Here is a 23,139-nt window from a genome sequence, read left to right on the forward strand (position 1 = left end):
TCATTTTATTTTTAGGCAGATTCAACAATTGTTTCTAAGCATTGTTTTTCTATGAAACTATGTTTAGAAAAATAGAAATTAAAAATGTTCAAAGTTTCTGTAATTTTATACAGAATTGCAACATTATTTTTCTGAAAAGAAAAATAAAAGGTTCTGAAAATAAAAGAAAGATTTTCAGAAAAAGAAAAGTTCATGAATTTTATAAAAGGGATTATAAAGTTCATGAATTTTTAATTATGACAGAATATTTTTCTGTAATAGTAACATGATTTTTCTTCAAAGAAAAATAAAAGGTTCTGAAAATAAAAGAAAGATTTTCAGAAAGAGAAAAGTCCGTGGATTTTATAAAAGGAAATTAAAGTTCATGAATTTTTATTTTTAACAGAATATTTTTCTATAAAGGTGCATGAATTTTCATATTCACGTTTTTCCGCTGCAAAGTAAATGTTTAATCCTCCAATTAAATTAGAACCAACGGGAAAATTTAATTGGAAGAACTGTTATTAGCAATGTTCTTTTTCCCTTGTGGGTGAAATAAGATTCCAATAATTTCCGCTATGACAAAAGAAAAATGTTTGTTTTAAAGTTAAATATGGTATTGCTATTTTCTGACCAACGTTGATGATAACAGTACTATAATTATATGAGTCATCTTATGTTTAAAGCTTAAATCTCTGATAAATTTTGTATCAAAGTGATCAATTTTCGGAGCACAGATAGAGAAATGATGATGATTATTTCTTAGCAAAGTTGTTCAATAAGAATACTATCAACACATTGTTTATGAGTTATATGCATTATTTTCATTTCCGCCCCAACGGTGATAAGGAATTAATGCGGAAGAATGATGTTTTATTCTAATTCTGCCACAATGGTGATTTAAAATATACAAAAAGGTTTTAAAAGGTTTAATGTGCATAATTTTAACCAGATCAACGTAGGGTTATTTTTTATGCTCATTATTGTTTGTTTATTAGCTAAGCTCTCCCAGACTAAAAGTTTTCTTTTCATGCTTTCATTCATGAAAGCGAATGTTTGGGTACTAGTGACCCGAAAGATGGAAAAGAAATGTCATAACTTGAGGAAATATATTCTCTCTAAAGAATGACTTCACAAGAAAAGACCTCTTGGATATTAATTCAAGAAAAGAAAGAGATATATCATTGAGAGTCTTGGTTGACGAATGTCTTTCATGTACTCTCTATGAAGCAGTCTCCCTTTTCAGTCAACACGATTGAGATACATGCATGCTTAATTTGACCAACGTCAGATCAAGTATGTGTGTCAAAGATAATTCAGATTTATTTCTGAATTTGATGATTGAATATGCAGTCAAAAGAGTCAATTATGGCATTTATGTCCCTTATAGGGAATTACCCGCATGGCGGGAAAAGTCTGGGAAAAATGCCTGCGTAACCGGGTAAAGTTGACATTGTATTATGTCAACAATCCGTGTATGGCGGGAGAAATTTTGGCAAAGGCCTTATCCTGTATGACAGGAGAAAGTTATGATGACTCATGTGCGGTTAATGTGTCCCACTATGGGAGAAAAGTATGGAGTAACTATTAAGCTTTCCTAATATCGACCGTACACCTTATGTGTAACGGTCATTAAGCAATCACTAAATACATAAAGGATAAAAGTAACAGACGAACCTAAAGACAAGAATGATATGCAAGTGTGACTTGCAAAAGTGACAATTATAAAGAACTCTTTTGAGTTTTTGAAATGAAATGAGGAAAAAGTACTCCCATACTAGTTAACTTATAACTTCATTTTACATGAAGTGATAAGATGAATGAGCTAGATAATCGAAGTTTCCTCATTTCACAAGAGCTATGAATGAGTTTCGAAATTGTGGCAGAAAAGTTCTTGCCACATTTCGAGGGGAGAAAGAAACATGAAATACATTGTAGTGTATTTCATGACTCCTCTGTACTTTAGATGATGTGATGCACATTACTCCTCTGTACTTTAGATGATGTATTGTGTTTCATTCTTGGTTTTCATAATTATTCCTTTTTTCTTTGTTTATTCCTCTATTTAAATGATTTTTATTTCTTCCTTGGTTTTATCGGCCTTCGTAGTTTTCTCTTCGGATTTTCATGTTTCCATTCTTTTGAATTGGTTTCTTCTAGATTTTCATTTTCTTTGTATTTCCCTTTGGTTTTCATTGGGATTTTAATTTTTTTTATGAATATCTTTTTGTTCTACACATTTTAAATATTTTTCAGTATACATTTAACATTTTTTTGTATACGTATGAAACATTTTGTATATACATGGCTATTTTCTAATACATTATTAACTTTTTCAAGCACTTATATTGTTTATGGATAATTTTTACATACACATTGTACATTTATTATAAACATATAATAAAGATTTTATGCATGTTTAACATTATTCAAATAAAGGATTAATATTTTTGAATACAGGGTATATGTTTTCCTTATACATATTCAATTATTTGTCAAATGATTGATTAACATTTTTTGATATATGGTCAACATTTTTCTATGCATAGTTACTATTTTTTAAATGCTTCATTAACATATCTTAAATACACGGTCAAAAAACGTATATGCACATTTAACATTTTCAATTACTTGATTGTATTTTTTTAATGCAAGGTCAACTTTTTTCACACACATAGTCTATTTTTTGTATACATTTTTCATATACATGATAAAAGAATTCTCTATACACATCTGAAATTTTACAAATGCTTTGTCCACCAATTTTCAAGGTTTATGTAAAGTTTGTTTTTCAAAATACTAGAAATAGGCCCGTGCATTATAACAAAAAATAAATCATAATCTCCAATGGCTATGAACACATTTTGCTGCATCATCGAGATACAGTAGCACTTTCAATTTTGCGTAATCATGAACATTTTTTTAACTCGTGCACATATTTGAAATCTTGACAATTTTTAAAATTCCTGAATACTTACAATCTTTTCAACCATTTAATTCTATTTGCAAACTTTTCTCTAATTTTTCAATATTTTTGAACACTTTTCCTGACTTGGCGAATATTTTGTAGAATCGACAAACATTTTGTTGAAATTTCTGGAACGTATTTTGGAAATTAGCAACCATTTTATGATTTGGCAAATTTTATTTTGATTCAAAAAATATTTTTCGAAATGCATCATCATTTTGAATTAGGTAACATTTAATGAATGATAAACTATTTTGTAAGTCATTAAGAGTTTTAAAATTTCAAGATAGTTTTCCATTCATGAACATTATTTGAATTGGCCAAAATTGATTGAATTTTATGAGAAAATTTCACACACGAACTTTAAAGAACATTATGAATACTTTTTTATTTCCCGAACAACTGTTTTCAAAAATTTGAACATTTTTTTAATAAGCAAATATTTTAGTATAAAATCAAGATTATTTTATAATCAACAAAAAATTATGATTTACTAACACTTTTATTTCGAAATGCAAATTTAAACAAAGTCTTAACTATTTTAAAATCCCAAATTAAAAAAATGAAAAACATATATAAAAGTAAGTTAAAATATATATTTAGAAAAGAGGCTGCCGAACATGGGCTAGCCCAAACGTCGCGCCTTTTTTTTCCCTTTGCCTAGAACACAGTATATGAGGTTACTACATGGACCGGCCCAGTCATGGAATTTTCCTGTTTGAAACAGTTTTAGTCACTTATTATAGGTGGTATTGATGGATAACATTTTATAATTTTAGGAATAATTGGCATAGCGTATCGCAGAAACAATCCGTATTTTATTATTACTAGTAAAAAAGCCCGTGCGTTGCAACGGAAGAAAACAATAATATCCCACATCCTTAACCAATAAGCATAACTCAAAAACCCACATATATGTGTCCTCTTTTTTGACACGGTACCCGGCCCATGTCGTCGCTTGTCCTCCTTTCCGCTCTTGCTAACAGTGACAGCGGTACTACTCCAGATAGACTGCACATAAAAATAGCCAAATTAGGCATGCAAAAGTATAGAGAAACCTTCTCATAAAAGAAGTTGTAGTTGCATCGTATACCGTGAAACTAAAAACTTAGAATGGAGCTGCATGGGGACTGCTACCCAGTCCAGTTTATGATGTAGTCCAAGTGAGCAATGTAGCTGAAACAGTGTCACTCTCAATAGCATTTGTTTTTGAAATCGCAGCTAGATAGTGGTTGTAGCTCAATACTTTAAATCAGGATGCTATGTTTATAATATATAATATAGGTCGCTCGGTCTCGCTGGAATTGAAAATATTGTTTTCTATATCAACTGAAATTAGAATCAACATTAAAATATTACAGATAATAAATAAAAAAAAGAGAAATTATGTTATATGCTGACTTGATGTTACTGTCCATGTAGGCAAATATACACTATATATATACAGAAAAGATTAGCAAGCCCAATCTTAATTTGTATAGGTTTGCAGAAACGTAGGAAAAGACTGTGTACAATAGACTCAAAGTGGTCGGAACCTTTAACTTTGTCCATCCTGATTATTTTCCTTATTGGTAGGGTTTTGCTTAGCCTACTTATTTAAAATTACTTCATCAAAGCTATATGAAGTGGGAGCTACAACAAATAATCAATGAAGGAACTTATGGTGTTGAATCTGAAAAGTATATCACACAAAGTAGAATTATAACCCTAATAATCACATGGAAAGTTGACACTGCTAGCAGCCAAGCACCACCATAAGTGTCACGCCAACGTAATTTGTCAATCTAATATATGTACTGTGCATAAGAGATACCTAGAAAGAGGCCAAGAGAAGAGGAAATTGCTGACAGGGCCGGAAAGTTGACACTGCTAGCAGCCAAGCACCACCATAAGTGTCACGCCAACGTAATTTGTCAATCTAATATATGTACTGTGCATAAGAGATACCTAGAAAGAGGCCAAGAGAAGAGGAAATTGCTGACAGGGCCAAATAAGCTAGGTTTCTAAGACCTGGAGAAGCACCCATGCTATGCCGCTCGACAGCCCATGGGGGAATTGATGATAGTGTGAAGTAAAGAAGGGCGGAATTCATGGTCCAGCTCAAGGGGGCAAAGAGAGAGTTGCCATCGATGGTGGATATGGCGTTTGCGGTTACCTCAAAAAGTCGGAGCAGATGGCTATCTCCCCTATCTATATTGTCGTAACTTTCAGATATAAAAATCCTTAAACAACATGAAGACATGACATCCAAGAGAATCATTGTATAAGTGTTACACAATCTGAATCTGATAGGAGAATAAGTTTCGTAAAATCGTATATGAATCATAAAATGGTTTTATTTTTGTGATAAGATCATTTTGTGGCAGACTCATAAGTCATGATACAACCTCAGTATCATGTTATACAAATTTCTAAATTTCTGGGGCATGCGTATATATAGGCTAGAACAAACGTACGGCCTATTAAAACAGAGCAGATGATCATTATCAGTTGAATATCAGAAATATTTGTGCATAACACTTATATCATAAAGTCAGAACAACACTCAGTTGTATGTCATCTTACTTGGGAAATCATAAATCTTGCTATTGACCTCCCCCCTACAACAAAATCAAATGAATTTTATAAAATAACTGATCCTGTTTCATGTGAATAGCATGGGCAAATTAATCAGCAAGCAATTTAATTCATGAGCATGAACCGAGTGTTCCAGTTTAGCAAAGGATTTATTTTCCTGAGGCCCTTGTAACTGACCGGTGTTCTTCCAGTTGAGAACACCAGTAGAGAATCTTAGGAGTTATTAGACTCCCAGAGTCTCTCAAAACTGAATGGATATGATCATACAGTAGGAAGGAGGAAGTAATGGAGGAGAGGGCGCAGAGCACGTATGTGACTGAGTCTCCGACGTTGCCGCCGCACTGGTGGAAATACATGATGGCCTGCACCTTGAGCCCGACCTTCTTGGCCATCTCCATGAGCTCGATGTAGCCGGCGAAGTTGTACTGGCCGGGGCCTTCGCTCTTGGCGATGCCCCACCACACGTCCACCATGATGCCCACGGCGCCGGCGCTCTTGAGCGCCGAGAGGCAGGGAGCGCGGGGAGGCGCAGGAGGCAGGGCGGCGCGGCTTCTCGCGGGTGCGGTGCTCCGGATCTGGGCGGAGCTGCGGAGGAGGCAGAGCTGGGGGCGACGGCTTTGGCAGCTCGCCGGCGGCGGGATCCGGCCTGGATGGGGGCGTTGGTCGAGGAGGGATGTGGATAAGACGACCCCTTGATCACGGGGAGGGGTGCTTCTATAAAAACGAAACGTTTTTTTTAACTAAACTAAGGACTGCGGGTTAATTTCTCTGAAATAAAAGGGTTTTTTTTGTAAAACCGTGAGCGAGGACGAGAGAAGCTATCCGCGTTTTATTATTAGGGAAGATAATATATATAAATCCGTATATATATAACTTATTCCTCGTCCTAGCCATTTCATCGAGCCACATTTATTCTCACATGCACGCATAAATTTTTAACATGCATGATGTAAAATTACCTCACTACTAATATAAAATTACCTCACTACTAACAAATTAACATGCATGATTTACAAATATCTTGGCCGGCCCATGTCGCTCTCGCGTTGAGCGAGGATTTCCTACTTCTCGCTAGTTCTCGCTAGTTCCCAGGCGACGCGGTTTGGAGTCTCAGCCGGAATCGGAGAGCCGCAATCTATAAAAGCACGCCAGAAGAGATGAATGATGCACAAACCAAGGGATCGCTCGGTCGGTGCTTTGTGGATTTGAAAGAGAAGATCGAGAAGGGGGCAGGCAGAATCAGTGAGGAGATAAGCTAGTCTTGACTGATCGGATGGCCATGGACCGGCAGTCGGAGTGGATCGTCCTGCGGCGCGTGCTGGCCTTCCTCAAGTCGAGGAAGCTCCACCGGGCGGCGTACGCGCTGGAGAAGGAGGCGAGGCTGAAGCTGGACCTGCCGCACCTGCACGACCTCTTCGCCAAGGGCCGCTGGCGGGCGGCGGACGAGTACGTGACGGCGTTCATGAGCGGGAAGGAGAGCACCACGCCCTCCGCGTCCGCCACGCTGTTCGTCGTCAGGTTCGAGCGCTTCGTCCGCGCGCTTAGGCGGGGCCACGAGGCGTGGGCCATGCGCTACTTCCGCCGCGCCATCCGGCCGCTGATGAGCAGCCACCCCGACGAGGCCGCCGCGCGCGCCGAGTGCAACAGGGCCATGCTGGACCGCCACTCCCTCCACACCAACTACCCCGACGATGCCGCCTACAGGGAGCAGCGCCTCATCCACTTCTATCGTTGCGTCTATCAGAACGAGCACATCTCCCGCTCCTTCAACGATATCTTCGACACCAACCTGCGCTTCATGAGGGCCACGACAGCCATCGGCCTGCGCCGCCATGCGCACCGCCCGCGGCGACGCACACCAACACCCGCCGCCTAAATCATCAACAGCCGAATCCGCTCATCGCTCATCGACCCGGCCAGCCAGCCAGCCAGCATGACGAACAAATGAATAGCGCTTCTTCCTTCAGTTGATGTCCATTAACTATAGGAGTATGTATGTAGGAGTACCTTATTATGATTTGTTTGTTTGTAGTGCCAAACAAGTTGACCTCAAAGTGCAGGACGCTCAAAGTTTTTGGTTTCCTAATCTTCAAGACCTTCAATTTATATTATGCCTTTGAATTCTCAAAGTTGACCAGTCACGATCAGTTGTTTGTTGCTCTTCCAAGAGTATCGGCCAAGATTCTAAAAGGGGATGCAACGTATGTTGGAGTACCTTATGATTAGTAAACAAGTAGAGCTCGACGATGGAAGTTTTGATTTCCTAATCTTCAAGACCTCCAATTTTATGTCTTTGAATTCTTAAAGTTTCGATTAATTCTTGAAAGATTTCTTCCTCAAATTTGGCCGGGGAATCTTACAAATCATGTAATACTTACTCTCAAATTTTTTGTTTCACCATTGCACTTTTGAAGTAACGATCTATGGTTTGCTATTGTCTTGAGAGGATCGGCAAAGATAAGGGGTTGGAATTATTTTACAATTTTGGATACATAAAAGATCTCACAAAACAACTGTTGCAATCTGCACTGACATGATTGAAATTGTTCAAAGTTACCAAGTAGTCGGTCCTCGAGTATTGTGCAGCGACCTTGCACACCTTATTACAAGTCGATGAAGACTCACAAGCCATCATGAGCCAGTTGTGTCGGTATTCCTTCTCTATGATCATACAAGCTTACACATGAGACAGGGCCTTTACGCTTAGAGAAAATAAAGGAAGAATTTAACTATTTTAGAAGCTATACACGGACGTACTTGGTAGACCATTCTGCCAACATCTGGTTTCTCTCTCATGCTCAAAAAAATGCCTCATTCCAATCAACAGAGCTCTTTTAGGATGTATTCTCTTGATAGCATCAAGACTCTACAAAAATAGGACATTGCTTTCATGCTGAGGAAAATATTATTTCCTCATACAGGGAACACTTCACAATTTTGCTAGGCAAATATGATAAAGGAAACTTCAAGACAAAATATTAGGAAGTCCTTGAAAAATAACCACACTCAGAGTTAAATGGGTGCTGAACGAATCTCCCTGTTCAGAACATGAAGTCTCTGTCAGACTATCAACATATTTGACAGCATTTGGAATTTAGTAGTATCAAATAATCATCAAATTTGTATTTTCTATGACATGCAATGGGGCGCGGGCTTACGACTCCATGCAAAGAGTTTGCTTCTAGTATAAGTAGGTCAACTTGTCCAGCACGAGACTTCGAAATAGCTAGAGGCAAAGAATCAGCATCAACAATTCAGCATTATGTTCCATTCAATAACAGGGAGCAGTACAATATGCAGGAAACAAGAAAGTCCAACCAAAAAAATAGCTACTCCTTGAACTAAAACCACGACAAGTATTTTGGAACGGAGGGAGTAGATGTTTTACCGTGTGAAATTATGATTTGCAACCTTGTTAATACTACTATTTGATAACTGACATGTACTAAGATTCTGGTCTCCGAGAAACGTACTGAAAAGTGTTACCATTGAATTTGAGCAGATGAAATCACTAAAGTTGGGGTATAGACTTTTATGATTTTCGGTAACCCACATATAGCATTTGGCATACAGTTTTAGCAACAACAATAGATAAGTAACATGCTAGACTATCAAGGACATCATAAACTATGTTGAGAATTTTGGATGCAGTTTAACAGATTAGTAACATCTTTCAGTTTCGTTACAAACTACCCCTTGTTAGGTTGATCTCTCGTTCAATGGGCCCAACGGCTCATTGGAACCTTGACCCACGCCCTGATCAGGGGCGTCCAGCCCAAGCAAGGCTGGTGGGCCCCTGTCGCGCAGTGCTATAAAGAGGAGGTGGGGACCATGGCACAAGATACGAGGTTCACCGCCGCCACTGGTTCCCCACTCTCAACCCTAATCCGATCCAGAGGGTAGCACTGAAGTGATGGGAAGTCCATCACCGCCGCTACCGGATCTCTCTCTGCTTCCCCACCGTCGTCACCACCTCACGACGATCGACCGAAGGAAGCTCAGCGAGTGCACCACAAGGTAATAAATCACTATCTCATACCGAACACATCTAGCCTAAGATCCACGGGATCTATCAATGGTATCATGAGCCACGAGGCTTTTTGATGTGTTTTCGGATGAAGAAGTACAAGTAAAGATTTCCCCCCTCTCCGATATGAACCCGAGAAGGGCAAAGATCAAAGAAAAGAAAGCTTCACTGGAGTTCTCTCCGGCAAAGAAGCGCCGCCGCAAGGCCGCGCTTGTTCCTCTCGATCCCCACACGCATCGGCATGCCGAGGTGTGGGGAAGAAAAACCTACCTCTGTGGAGGCAAAGTATGGATCTAGATCCAGCATGAAAACAAAGAAGTGAATCGGATCCAATCCGAAAAAGGCAACCAAAAAAAACAAAGGGGGATGGGACAATGGCCAAGAACGAGCTGGCAAAGGGCATCAACACCGCTCGCTTGACGGTGGCGCGTTCACCTCGAAGGTGCTCGCGCGCGCCGACAAAGGAACGGGAATGATGCCGCGGTTTTTCCCTGTCGGCACCACGGGCACGCCATTCGACGGCGGTGCGCTTCCACGAAGGGAAACGCACCACCGGCGAAGAAGGTGGCCGCAGTGCCATAGGATCTAAGGCCCGAGAGCTAAGACAAGGCCGGCGCGGGGCCTTAGGCCGCCACGACCGGCGCCTATCGCCACACCCTCCCGCGGGGCACAAACCTCCACGCGTGAGCTGCGACGCGGGGCTCAGGGACCTCCTCGGCGGGGCATGCATGCCACCGACGCGAGGGAGGCCATTGCCGCCACGGAACGCAAAGGGAGGGAGAGGCGCGGCGTCGGGGCATCCCAGGCAACCCCTCGGTCGAGGGGACGAACGGGGCATGGAGCCGCCGCTCGACGGGGCATGGAACCCCTCGATCGAGGGGACGAACTGAGCAGAGCCGCTCGGGACAGGAGCGCTGTTGCGAGAGAGAGAAGAGCGGCGGGCTGGGGAGGGAGAAATGAGCGCTAGGGTTGCCCCTCCCCACCGGTCTCCTGTTCTGTTGCTCCGAGGCGCACAGGCAGCCGTTGGATTCAATCCGACGGCCCCCATCGATCCACTAGGTAACCCTAGGCTGGCTCGGGCCTTTGGGCCGCTGTGAGCGCTGCGCCAGGGAAGGCCGGCCCACTAAGAGGCCGAGGCCAAGGCCAGAGCCATCAGTTTCGGCCGCTCGGCAAGTAGGCTCCCAGGGCGGCCCAAGTAGGCCCCTGTAGGCCGAAAGTTTTACTCTGTCATTTTATTTTTAGGCAGATTCAACAATTGTTTCTAAGCATTGTTTTTCTATGAAACTATGTTTAGAAAAATAGAAATTAAAAATGTTCAAAGTTTCTGTAATTTTATACAGAATTGCAACATTATTTTTCTGAAAAGAAAAATAAAAGGTTCTGAAAATAAAAGAAAGATTTTCAGAAAAAGAAAAGTTCATGAATTTTATAAAAGGGATTATAAAGTTCATGAATTTTTAATTATGACAGAATATTTTTCTGTAATAGTAACATGATTTTTCTTCAAAGAAAAATAAAAGGTTCTGAAAATAAAAGAAAGATTTTCAGAAAGAGAAAAGTCCGTGGATTTTATAAAAGGAAATTAAAGTTCATGAATTTTTATTTTTAACAGAATATTTTTCTATAAAGGTGCATGAATTTTCATATTCACGTTTTTCCGCTGCAAAGTAAATGTTTAATCCTCCAATTAAATTAGAACCAACGGGAAAATTTAATTGGAAGAACTGTTATTAGCAATGTTCTTTTTCCCTTGTGGGTGAAATAAGATTCCAATAATTTCCGCTATGACAAAAGAAAAATGTTTGTTTTAAAGTTAAATATGGTATTGCTATTTTCTGACCAACGTTGATGATAACAATACTATAATTATATGAGTCATCTTATGTTTAAAGCTTAAATCTCTGATAAATTTTGTATCAAAGTGATCAATTTTCGGAGCACAGATAGAGAAATGATGATGATTATTTCTTAGCAAAGTTGTTCAATAAGAATACTATCAACACATTGTTTATGAGTTATATGCATTATTTTCATTTCCGCCCCAACGGTGATAAGGAATTAATGCGGAAGAATGATGTTTTATTCTAATTCTGCCACAATGGTGATTTAAAATATACAAAAAGGTTTTAAAAGGTTTAATGTGCATAATTTTAACCAGATCAACGTAGGGTTATTTTTTATGCTCATTATTGTTTGTTTATTAGCTAAGCTCTCCCAGACTAAAAGTTTTCTTTTCATGCTTTCATTCATGAAAGCGAATGTTTGGGTACTAGTGACCCGAAAGATGGAAAAGAAATGTCATAACTTGAGGAAATATATTCTCTCTAAAGAATGACTTCACAAGAAAAGACCTCTTGGATATTAATTCAAGAAAAGAAAGAGATATATCATTGAGAGTCTTGGTTGACGAATGTCTTTCATGTACTCTCTATGAAGCAGTCTCCCTTTTCAGTCAACACGATTGAGATACATGCATGCTTAATTTGACCAACGTCAGATCAAGTATGTGTGTCAAAGATAATTCAGATTTATTTCTGAATTTGATGATTGAATATGCAGTCAAAAGAGTCAATTATGGCATTTATGTCCCTTATAGGGAATTACCCGCATGGCGGGAAAAGTCTGGGAAAAATGCCTGCGTAACCGGGTAAAGTTGACATTGTATTATGTCAACAATCCGTGTATGGCGGGAGAAATTTTGGCAAAGGCCTTATCCTGTATGACAGGAGAAAGTTATGATGACTCATGTGCGGTTAATGTGTCCCACTATGGGAGAAAAGTATGGAGTAACTATTAAGCTTTCCTAATATCGACCGTACACCTTATGTGTAACGGTCATTAAGCAATCACTAAATACATAAAGGATAAAAGTAACAGACGAACCTAAAGACAAGAATGATATGCAAGTGTGACTTGCAAAAGTGACAATTATAAAGAACTCTTTTGAGTTTTTGAAATGAAATGAGGAAAAAGTACTCCCATACTAGTTAACTTATAACTTCATTTTACATGAAGTGATAAGATGAATGAGCTAGATAATCGAAGTTTCCTCATTTCACAAGAGCTATGAATGAGTTTCGAAATTGTGGCAGAAAAGTTCTTGCCACATTTCGAGGGGAGAAAGAAACATGAAATACATTGTAGTGTATTTCATGACTCCTCTGTACTTTAGATGATGTGATGCACATTACTCCTCTGTACTTTAGATGATGTATTGTGTTTCATTCTTGGTTTTCATAATTATTCCTTTTTTCTTTGTTTATTCCTCTATTTAAATGATTTTTATTTCTTCCTTGGTTTTATCGGCCTTCGTAGTTTTCTCTTCGGATTTTCATGTTTCCATTCTTTTGAATTGGTTTCTTCTAGATTTTCATTTTCTTTGTATTTCCCTTTGGTTTTCATTGGGATTTTAATTTTTTTTATGAATATCTTTTTGGTTCTACACATTTTATATATTTTTCAGTATACATTTAACATTTTTTTGTATACGTATGAAACATTTTGTATATACATGGCTATTTTCTAATACATTATTAACTTTTTCAAGCACTTATATTGTTTATGGATAATTTTTACATACACATTGTACATTTATTATAAACATATAATAAAGATTTTATGCATGTTTAACATTATTCAAATAAAGGATTAATATTTTTGAATACAGGGTATATGTTTTCCTTATACATATTCAATTATTTGTCAAATGATTGATTAACATTTTTTGATATATGGTCAACATTTTTCTATGCATAGTTACTATTTTTTAAATGCTTCATTAACATATCTTAAATACACGGTCAAAAAACGTATATGCACATTTAACATTTTCAATTACTTGATTGTATTTTTTTAATGCAAGGTCAACTTTTTTCACACACATAGTCTATTTTTTGTATACATTTTTCATATACATGATAAAAGAATTCTCTATACACATCTGAAATTTTACAAATGCTTTGTCCACCAATTTTCAAGGTTTATGTAAAGTTTGTTTTTCAAAATACTAGAAATAGGCCCGTGCATTATAACAAAAAATAAATCATAATCTCCAATGGCTATGAACACATTTTGCTGCATCATCGAGATACAGTAGCACTTTCAATTTTGCGTAATCATGAACATTTTTTTAACTCGTGCACATATTTGAAATCTTGACAATTTTTAAAATTCCTGAATACTTACAATCTTTTCAACCATTTAATTCTATTTGCAAACTTTTCTCTAATTTTTCAATATTTTTGAACACTTTTCCTGACTTGGCGAATATTTTGTAGAATCGACAAACATTTTGTTGAAATTTCTGGAACGTATTTTGGAAATTAGCAACCATTTTATGATTTGGCAAATTTTATTTTGATTCAAAAAATATTTTTCGAAATGCATCATCATTTTGAATTAGGTAACATTTAATGAATGATAAACTATTTTGTAAGTCATTAAGAGTTTTAAAATTTCAAGATAGTTTTCCATTCATGAACATTATTTGAATTGGCCAAAATTGATTGAATTTTATGAGAAAATTTCACACACGAACTTTAAAGAACATTATGAATACTTTTTTATTTCCCGAACAACTGTTTTCAAAAATTTGAACATTTTTTTAATAAGCAAATATTTTAGTATAAAATCAAGATTATTTTATAATCAACAAAAAATTATGATTTACTAACACTTTTATTTCGAAATGCAAATTTAAACAAAGTCTTAACTATTTTAAAATCCCAAATTAAAAAAATGAAAAACATATATAAAAGTAAGTTAAAATATATATTTAGAAAAGAGGCTGCCGAACATGGGCTAGCCCAAACGTCGCGCCTTTTTTTTCCCTTTGCCTAGAACACAGTATATGAGGTTACTACATGGACCGGCCGAGTCATGGAATTTTCCTGTTTGAAACAGTTTTAGTCACTTATTATAGGTGGTATTGATGGATAACATTTTATAATTTTAGGAATAATTGGCATAGCGTATCGCAGAAACAATCCGTATTTTATTATTACTAGTAAAAAAGCCCGTGCGTTGCAACGGAAGAAAACAATAATATCCCACATCCTTAACCAATAAGCATAACTCAAAAACCCACATATATGTGTCCTCTTTTTTGACACGGTACCCGGCCCATGTCGTCGCTTGTCCTCCTTTCCGCTCTTGCTAACAGTGACAGCGGTACTACTCCAGATAGACTGCACATAAAAATAGCCAAATTAGGCATGCAAAAGTATAGAGAAACCTTCTCATAAAAGAAGTTGTAGTTGCATCGTATACCGTGAAACTAAAAACTTAGAATGGAGCTGCATGGGGACTGCTACCCAGTCCAGTTTATGATGTAGTCCAAGTGAGCAATGTAGCTGAAACAGTGTCACTCTCAATAGCATTTGTTTTTGAAATCGCAGCTAGATAGTGGTTGTAGCTCAATACTTTAAATCAGGATGCTATGTTTATAATATATAATATAGGTCGCTCGGTCTCGCTGGAATTGAAAATATTGTTTTCTATATCAACTGAAATTAGAATCAACATTAAAATATTACAGATAATAAATAAAAAAAAGAGAAATTATGTTATATGCTGACTTGATGTTACTGTCCATGTAGGCAAATATACACTATATATATACAGAAAAGATTAGCAAGCCCAATCTTAATTTGTATAGGTTTGCAGAAACGTAGGAAAAGACTGTGTACAATAGACTCAAAGTGGTCGGAACCTTTAACTTTGTCCATCCTGATTATTTTCCTTATTGGTAGGGTTTTGCTTAGCCTACTTATTTAAAATTACTTCATCAAAGCTATATGAAGTGGGAGCTACAACAAATAATCAATGAAGGAACTTATGGTGTTGAATCTGAAAAGTATATCACACAAAGTAGAATTATAACCCTAATAATCACATGGAAAGTTGACACTGCTAGCAGCCAAGCACCACCATAAGTGTCACGCCAACGTAATTTTTCAATCTAATATATGTACTGTGCGTAAGAGATACCTAGAAAGAGGCCAAGAGAAGAGGAAATTGCTGACAGGGCCGGAAAGTTGACACTGCTAGCAGCCAAGCACCACCATAAGTGTCACGCCAACGTAATTTGTCAATCTAATATATGTACTGTGCATAAGAGATACCTAGAAAGAGGCCAAGAGAAGAGGAAATTGCTGACAGGGCCAAATAAGCTAGGTTTCTAAGACCTGGAGAAGCACCCATGCTATGCCGCTCGACAGCCCATGGGGGAATTGATGATAGTGTGAAGTAAAGAAGGGCGGAATTCATGGTCCAGCTCAAGGGGGCAAAGAGAGAGTTGCCATCGATGGTGGATATGGCGTTTGCGGTTACCTCAAAAAGTCGGAGCAGATGGCTATCTCCCCTATCTATATTGTCGTAACTTTCAGATATAAAAATCCTTAAACAACATGAAGACATGACATCCAAGAGAATCATTGTATAAGTGTTACACAATCTGAATCTGATAGGAGAATAAGTTTCGTAAAATCGTATATGAATCATAAAATGGTTTTATTTTTGTGATAAGATCATTTTGTGGCAGACTCATAAGTCATGATACAACCTCAGTATCATGTTATACAAATTTCTAAATTTCTGGGGCATGCGTATATATAGGCTAGAACAAACGTACGGCCTATTAAAACAGAGCAGATGATCATTATCAGTTGAATATCAGAAATATTTGTGCATAACACTTATATCATAAAGTCAGAACAACACTCAGTTGTATGTCATCTTACTTGGGAAATCATAAATCTTGCTATTGACCTCCCCCCTACAACAAAATCAAATGAATTTTATAAAATAACTGATCCTGTTTCATGTGAATAGCATGGGCAAATTAATCAGCAAGCAATTTAATTCATGAGCATGAACCGAGTGTTCCAGTTTAGCAAAGGATTTATTTTCCTGAGGCCCTTGTAACTGACCGGTGTTCTTCCAGTTGAGAACACCAGTAGAGAATCTTAGGAGTTATTAGACTCCCAGAGTCTCTCAAAACTGAATGGATATGATCATACAGTAGGAAGGAGGAAGTAATGGAGGAGAGGGCGCAGAGCACGTATGTGACTGAGTCTCCGACGTTGCCGCCGCACTGGTGGAAATACATGATGGCCTGCACCTTGAGCCCGACCTTCTTGGCCATCTCCATGAGCTCGATGTAGCCGGCGAAGTTGTACTGGCCGGGGCCTTCGCTCTTGGCGATGCCCCACCACACGTCCACCATGATGCCCACGGCGCCGGCGCTCTTGAGCGCCGAGAGGCAGGGAGCGCGGGGAGGCGCAGGAGGCAGGGCGGCGCGGCTTCTCGCGGGTGCGGTGCTCCGGATCTGGGCGGAGCTGCGGAGGAGGCAGAGCTGGGGGCGACGGCTTTGGCAGCTCGCCGGCGGCGGGATCCGGCCTGGATGGGGGCGTTGGTCGAGGAGGGATGTGGATAAGACGACCCCTTGATCACGGGGAGGGGTGCTTCTATAAAAACGAAACGTTTTTTTTAACTAAACTAAGGACTGCGGGTTAATTTCTCTGAAATAAAAGGTTTTTTTTTGTAAAACCGTGAGCGAGGACGAGAGAAGCTATCCGCGTTTTATTATTAGGGAAGATAATATATATAAATCCGTATATATATAACTTATTCCTCGTCCTAGCCATTTCATCGAGCCACATTTATTCTCACATGCACGCATAAATTTTTAACATGCATGATGTAAAATTACCTCACTACTAATATAAAATTACCTCACTACTAACAAATTAACATGCATGATTTACAAATATCTTGGCCGGCCCATGTCGCTCTCGCGTTGAGCGAGGATTTCCTACTTCTCGCTAGTTCTCGCTAGTTCCCAGGCGACGCGGTTTGGAGTCTCAGCCGGAATCGGAGAGCCGCAATCTATAAAAGCACGCCAGAAGAGATGAATGATGCACAAACCAAGGGATCGCTCGGTCGGTGCTTTGTGGATTTGAAAGAGAAGATCGAGAAGGGGGCAGGCAGAATCAGTGAGGAGATAAGCTAGTCTTGACTGATCGGATGGCCATGGACCGGCAGTCGGAGTGGATCGTCCTGCGGCGCGTGCTGGCCTTCCTCAAGTCGAGGAAGCTCCACCGGGCGGCGTACGCGCTGGAGAAGGAGGCGAGGCTGAAGCTGGACCTGCCGCACCTGCACGACCTCTTCGCCAAGGGCCGCTGGCGGGCGGCGGACGAGTACGTGACGGCGTTCATGAGCGGGAAGGAGAGCACCACGCCCTCCGCGTCCGCCACGCTGTTCGTCGTCAGGTTCGAGCGCTTCGTCCGCGCGCTTAGGCGGGGCCACGAGGCGTGGGCCATGCGCTACTTCCGCCGCGCCATCCGGCCGCTGATGAGCAGCCACCCCGACGAGGCCGCCGCGCGCGCCGAGTGCAACAGGGCCATGCTGGACCGCCACTCCCTCCACACCAACTACCCCGACGATGCCGCCTACAGGGAGCAGCGCCTCATCCACTTCTATCGTTGCGTCTATCAGAACGAGCACATCTCCCGCTCCTTCAACGATATCTTCGACACCAACCTGCGCTTCATGAGGGCCACGACAGCCATCGGCCTGCGCCGCCATGCGCACCGCCCGCGGCGACGCACACCAACACCCGCCGCCTAAATCATCAACAGCCGAATCCGCTCATCGCTCATCGACCCGGCCAGCCAGCCAGCCAGCATGACGAACAAATGAATAGCGCTTCTTCCTTCAGTTGATGTCCATTAACTATAGGAGTATGTATGTAGGAGTACCTTATTATGATTTGTTTGTTTGTAGTGCCAAACAAGTTGACCTCAAAGTGCATGACGCTCAAAGTTTTTGGTTTCCTAATCTTCAAGACCTTCAATTTATATTATGTCTTTGAATTCTCAAAGTTGACCAGTCACGATCAGTTGTTTGTTGCTCTTCCAAGAGTATCGGCCAAGATTCTAAAAGGGGATGCAATGTATGTTGGAGTACCTTATGATTAGTAAACAAGAAGAGCTCGGCGATGGAAGTTTTGATTTTCTAATCTTCAAGACCTTCAATTTCATGTCTTCAAATTCTTAAAGTTCTGATTAATTATTGAAAGATTTCTTCCTCAGATTTGGCTCAAACTTTTTGTTTCTCCATTGCATTGTTGAAGTAACCATCTATGGTTTGCTGTTGTCTTGAGAGAATCGTCAAGGATAAGGGGTTGAATTTTTCTTACTTTTCTGAAGAATCGGGCTGCACTGCAAAACATTACAACACTGGCGGGTTCTAGTATACTTACTCTCTAAAACTTACAAGAAAAAAACCATATTTGTAGACACACACATATCCATATATCCAAAAAACAACAAGAACATCATGCAAGATGTAGGGTGTTACACCTCCTCCATGGACCCAACCTGGATAAACAAGGCCTCCTCTCACCAAACATCTAAAAGGGGACCTCTGTGATCTCCGATATAACGCTTCCCCGTCGACAACCTCCCATGTTGTAGCGCAGAGTTGGCCACAACCATTCCACACCGACATGAGTCGGCCTACGACATCCAACACATCCTTGGGGGCGCTGCCCCGATGTCCTACTTATGGAGAGAAGCGGATGTCGTCTTGCTTGATGCTAACCCCACGCGCGGGGGGTTTGCCCATGTGAACCGACTCCGTGAGTGTCGGATGCTTGTGCCAGAAGCCATATGCTCGTCGACGCCTACTGAACACGGCCTTATCGTCGCCAATCACCAAATCTGTCAAGCGCAGAGCCATTGCCGCTACCACCACAACATCCCACACCTTTCGTCGTACCACTCCTAGTCATTGCACATCGTCTGCTGGGTATGTTGCACGCAGGGCTGTCGCTGCATCATCCCAAGCAATTTGTTGTACCGCTCATCACGCATCGCCACCACCACTGGAGTAGTCCGACCCTGTAGCTCGTCGCCACCTATTGGTGGAACAAAGGACTTCGGAGACCGACACAAGGGGAGCAGGTTCTCGCTGCCGACAGCCGTGGGGGACTTGTTACCACATACACCCTTTTTTATTTACTTGTCACTTAGGACATCAATGTGGCCTCCAGTTAATGACATAGTGTACAGAAATATCTACATGAGCAAACTTAAAATCTTTTGGATACATAAAAGACCTCACAAAATAACTGTTGCAATCTGCACTGACATGATTGAAATTGTTCAAAGTTACCAAGTAGTCGGTCCTCGAGTATTGCGCAGCGACCTTGCATACCTTATTACAAGTCGATGAAGACTCGCAGGCCGTCATGAGCCAGTTGTGTCGGTATTCCTTCTCTATGATGATACAAGCTTACACATGAGACAGGGCCTTTAGGCTTAGAGAAAATAAAGGAAGAATTTAACTATTTCAGAAGCTATACACGGACGTACCTGGTAGACCATTCTGCCAACATCTGGTTTTCTCTCTGATGCTCAAAAAAATGCCTCATTCCAATCAACAGAGCTCTTTTAGGATGTATTCTCTTGATAGCATCAAGACTCTACAAAAATAGGACATTGCTTTCATGCTGAGGAAAATATTATTTCCTCATACAAGGAACACTTCACAATTTTGCTAGGCAAATATGATAAAGGAAACTTCAAGACAAAATATTAGGAAGTCCTTGAAAAATAACCTCACTCAGAGTTAAATGGGTGCTGAACGAATCTCCCTGTTCAGAACATGAAGTCTCTGTCAGACTATCAACATATTTGACAACATTTGGAATTTAGTAGTATCAAATAATCATCAAATTTGTATTTTCTATGACATGCAATGAGGCGCGGGCTTACGACTCCATGCAAAGAGTTTGCTTCTAGTATAAGTAGGTCAACTTGTCCAGCACCAGACTTCAAAATAGCTAGAGGCGAAGAATCAGCATCAGCAATTCAGCATTATGTTCCATTCAATAACAGGGAGCAGTACAATATGCAGGAAACAAGAAAGTCCAACCAAAAATATAGCTACTCCTTGAACTAAAGCCACGACAAGTATTTTGGAATGGAGGGAGTAGATCTTTTACCGTGTGAAATTATGATTTGCAACCTTGTTAATACTACTATTTGATAACTGACATGTACTAAGACTCTGGTTTCCGAGAAACATACTGAAAAGTGTTACCATTGAATTTGATCAGATGAAATCACTAAAGTTGGGGTGTAGACTTTTATGATTTTCGGTAACCCACATATATCATTTGACATACAGTTTTAGCAACAACAATAGATAAGTAACATGCTAGGCTATCAAGGACATCATAAACAATGTTGAGACTTATGGATGCAGTTTAACAGATTAGTAACATCTTTCAGTTTCGGTACAAACTACCCTTAAATATATGTCAGTGAAAAACGTCATCCTGTATTGATTAACAAGAGTACCCTCCCATCTGTGATCCGCACGAACATGCATTCTAATTATATGAACAAAGAATTATGGACCAAGATTAGTTTTTTACCATGCTCGGTTTCAGGTAGAAATCTTGAGACATCAGATAAATACGCAACTCTGGCTCTCCTCCCAAATAAGAAGCCTAAACAAATATACCCTTCTCCGTGCATTACCTGAACACAGAGTAGCAAGGTAAGTAAGCACTCCAGGAGTCAAACATGTAACAAGATCAAAGTAACGCTCAACAGCGCTGGTTGTTACCGGCAACGGCACAAACTCTAGCCCTGATGCTACAAATGGTTTGTCGACATCCTCCTCAATTATCTTCCAGTCAATTTTCGCGGCTTGGGCATCTTCATCGCCATCCTCTGGCTTCTGCTCCACCAAGTAGGGGAATCTTCTCGCGATACTGTAAATTCACGGCTGTTGTTATTACAGGATATGTTCTGGTGACTAATCCGGCGTATTTTCAGTTCACTTGGAAAACAGAAGACGGAGATGAACCTGTCCATCGTGAATTGCGTGAGGAAGATAGGAATTTGCTCGACGTCGTTTCTGCCATTTCTTGGTTGTACCACCCAGACTTCGTCAAGGCCTAATACAGCATCTGCATGCTCATGAGTCAGAATGATCTGCACTGCAGAGAATCCTCTTAGTCCCCAGGATTTTTATTCTTTCAGAAAAGAATGCAGTGTCGAATATCTCACTGAGTCAACGTAAGGAACTTTGTGGTGGACAAACCACCGGAGAACTTGCTCTCTGAAGGTCTTGCCGATGTTGATTAGGATGTACTTGTGTGTTCCGTCGTCATGGCAATAGTCCACCAAGAGGGAAGTGTTGAGCCTGAAAGCAAACAGGCGTATGAAGCGGTCACATAAGCACTAACTAGTAGGATGTTCTGTTCAACCCGTTTGCAGCTACTCCACCATTCGGCAGTTGTGACTCACAAAGTTATGTAAATATATCTAGACCATTCATGTAAAGTATGTTCGACTTTTCTAATATATCTAGAACAACATGAGAAAATGCATTTCAGCAAACGTGAAATGCTAATTATCTGTAGTGAATATGAAGTTATCTGAAAGTCGTTGCCTGCAGCCGTACTGCACGCACCTGTAGTTGGGGTTCCCCTCCGGCGGGAGGGAGATGCCCATGGAGCAGACGGCGCAGGGCGGCGTTGACGGCTTGAGGAGGCACCGCGCGTCGGGCAGCGCGCCGGAGCAGCCCGTGCCCAGGAAGATGAGCGACGAAGATCCCCCCGTCGGCAACTTGGACGGATCGGTCTCCATCGATCCCGGGACGATTGGATTGGTTCTTGTTTTGTCTCGTTGGGAGTTTTGGACACTGGTTTTCTCTTCCGGTATGGTCCTCCTCCGTCCTCTCCTCTCCTTGTTCGGGAAAGCTTTGTTATTGACCTCGGCAAGTCTTCGCGCCTTTTTATTTTCTCGACTTTGTATTTAGCGGATGGCGAGTGATAGGAATCATCCAGCTGATCCTGTGCGGGGATCAGTCACCTCCCCAGCCGCTCGATTGACATGATTACAATGAAAATATCAACTTGTTTTTTTTGTGATAAACGTTTCAAGTCAACGCGTCGGCTAAAATGTTTTGGCCGGACGCGTCGCGTGTGTCCGGTTCCCGTGGATCGTGCGTTCTCCTTGCGCAGGCACTGTGGTCGTCCCCTCGTCTCCTTCCCCCGCGCAGGCATTGCCGCACGTCCCTCGCACCTTCGCTGACGCTGCTGCGAACTACCATTACTGGATGAATTCGGCCATCGCCGGTGCTGGGACGGAGCCACGGGAGATGCCATGGCTGCCTCATGCCATGATAGATTTGTGCCTATGCAACTATTGAAAAAAAACTACAAACAGTATGCGAAAAAGCTTCAACCGGCATGAAAAAAGCTTCAACCGGCATGAAAAAAAGCTATAAGCGTTGATGGAAATTTTGCTACAAGCGTTGGCATGGCCGAGCTGCAACCATGATGAAAAAATGCTACAACCAATATACAAATTTGCTACATCCGTTATTCTGTTTTGTTGCAACTGTATTGTTTTTTTTCTACAAGCATTGGCATGGCTGAGCTGCAACCATGATGAAAAAATGCTACAACCATTATACAAATTTGCTACATTCGTCATTTTGTTTTGTTGCGACCGTATTTTTTTTGCTACAAGCGTTGACATGGTCAAGCTGCAACCATGATGAAAAA

The 23,139-nt window shown here is 40.4% G+C and overlaps 1 protein-coding gene across 1 annotated transcript; it reads right to left on the minus strand.

Moving 5' to 3' along the window:
- Positions 1 to 19,613: 19,613 nt before the first annotated feature.
- On the minus strand, positions 19,614 to 22,341 carry LOC123409771 (putative hydrolase C777.06c). Its single transcript, XM_045102637.1, has 9 exons — positions 22,041 to 22,341; positions 21,635 to 21,770; positions 21,432 to 21,559; positions 21,189 to 21,336; positions 20,995 to 21,100; positions 20,330 to 20,397; positions 20,173 to 20,208; positions 19,928 to 20,037; positions 19,614 to 19,831 (listed from the first exon to the last, which is right to left on the minus strand). Exons 1-9 carry the CDS (start codon positions 22,214 to 22,216, stop codon positions 19,774 to 19,776), a joined length of 966 nt encoding a protein of 321 aa, XP_044958572.1. The 5' UTR covers positions 22,217 to 22,341; the 3' UTR covers positions 19,614 to 19,773.
- Positions 22,342 to 23,139: the final 798 nt, after the last annotated feature.

Source organism: Hordeum vulgare, chromosome 7H, assembly GCF_904849725.1.
Source record: "Hordeum vulgare subsp. vulgare chromosome 7H, MorexV3_pseudomolecules_assembly, whole genome shotgun sequence".
Lineage (NCBI taxonomy): Eukaryota > Viridiplantae > Streptophyta > Magnoliopsida > Poales > Poaceae > Hordeum > Hordeum vulgare.

What these genes read in the sequence shown, in the direction of transcription:
- LOC123409771 (XM_045102637.1), bottom strand. Translation starts at nt 22,216, where the DNA reads ATGGAGACCGATCCGTCCAAGTTGCCGACGGGGGGATCTTCGTCGCTC. An exon ending in GAGGGGAACCCCAACTACAG is followed by an intron (nt 21,771 to 22,040) that starts GTGCGTGCAGTA and finishes GTTTGCTTTCAG; the next exon opens with GCTCAACACTTCCCTCTTGG. An exon ending in TAGAGTTTGTGCCGTTGCCG is followed by an intron (nt 21,101 to 21,188) that starts GTAACAACCAGC and finishes CTCTGTGTTCAG; the next exon opens with GTAATGCACGGAGAAGGGTA.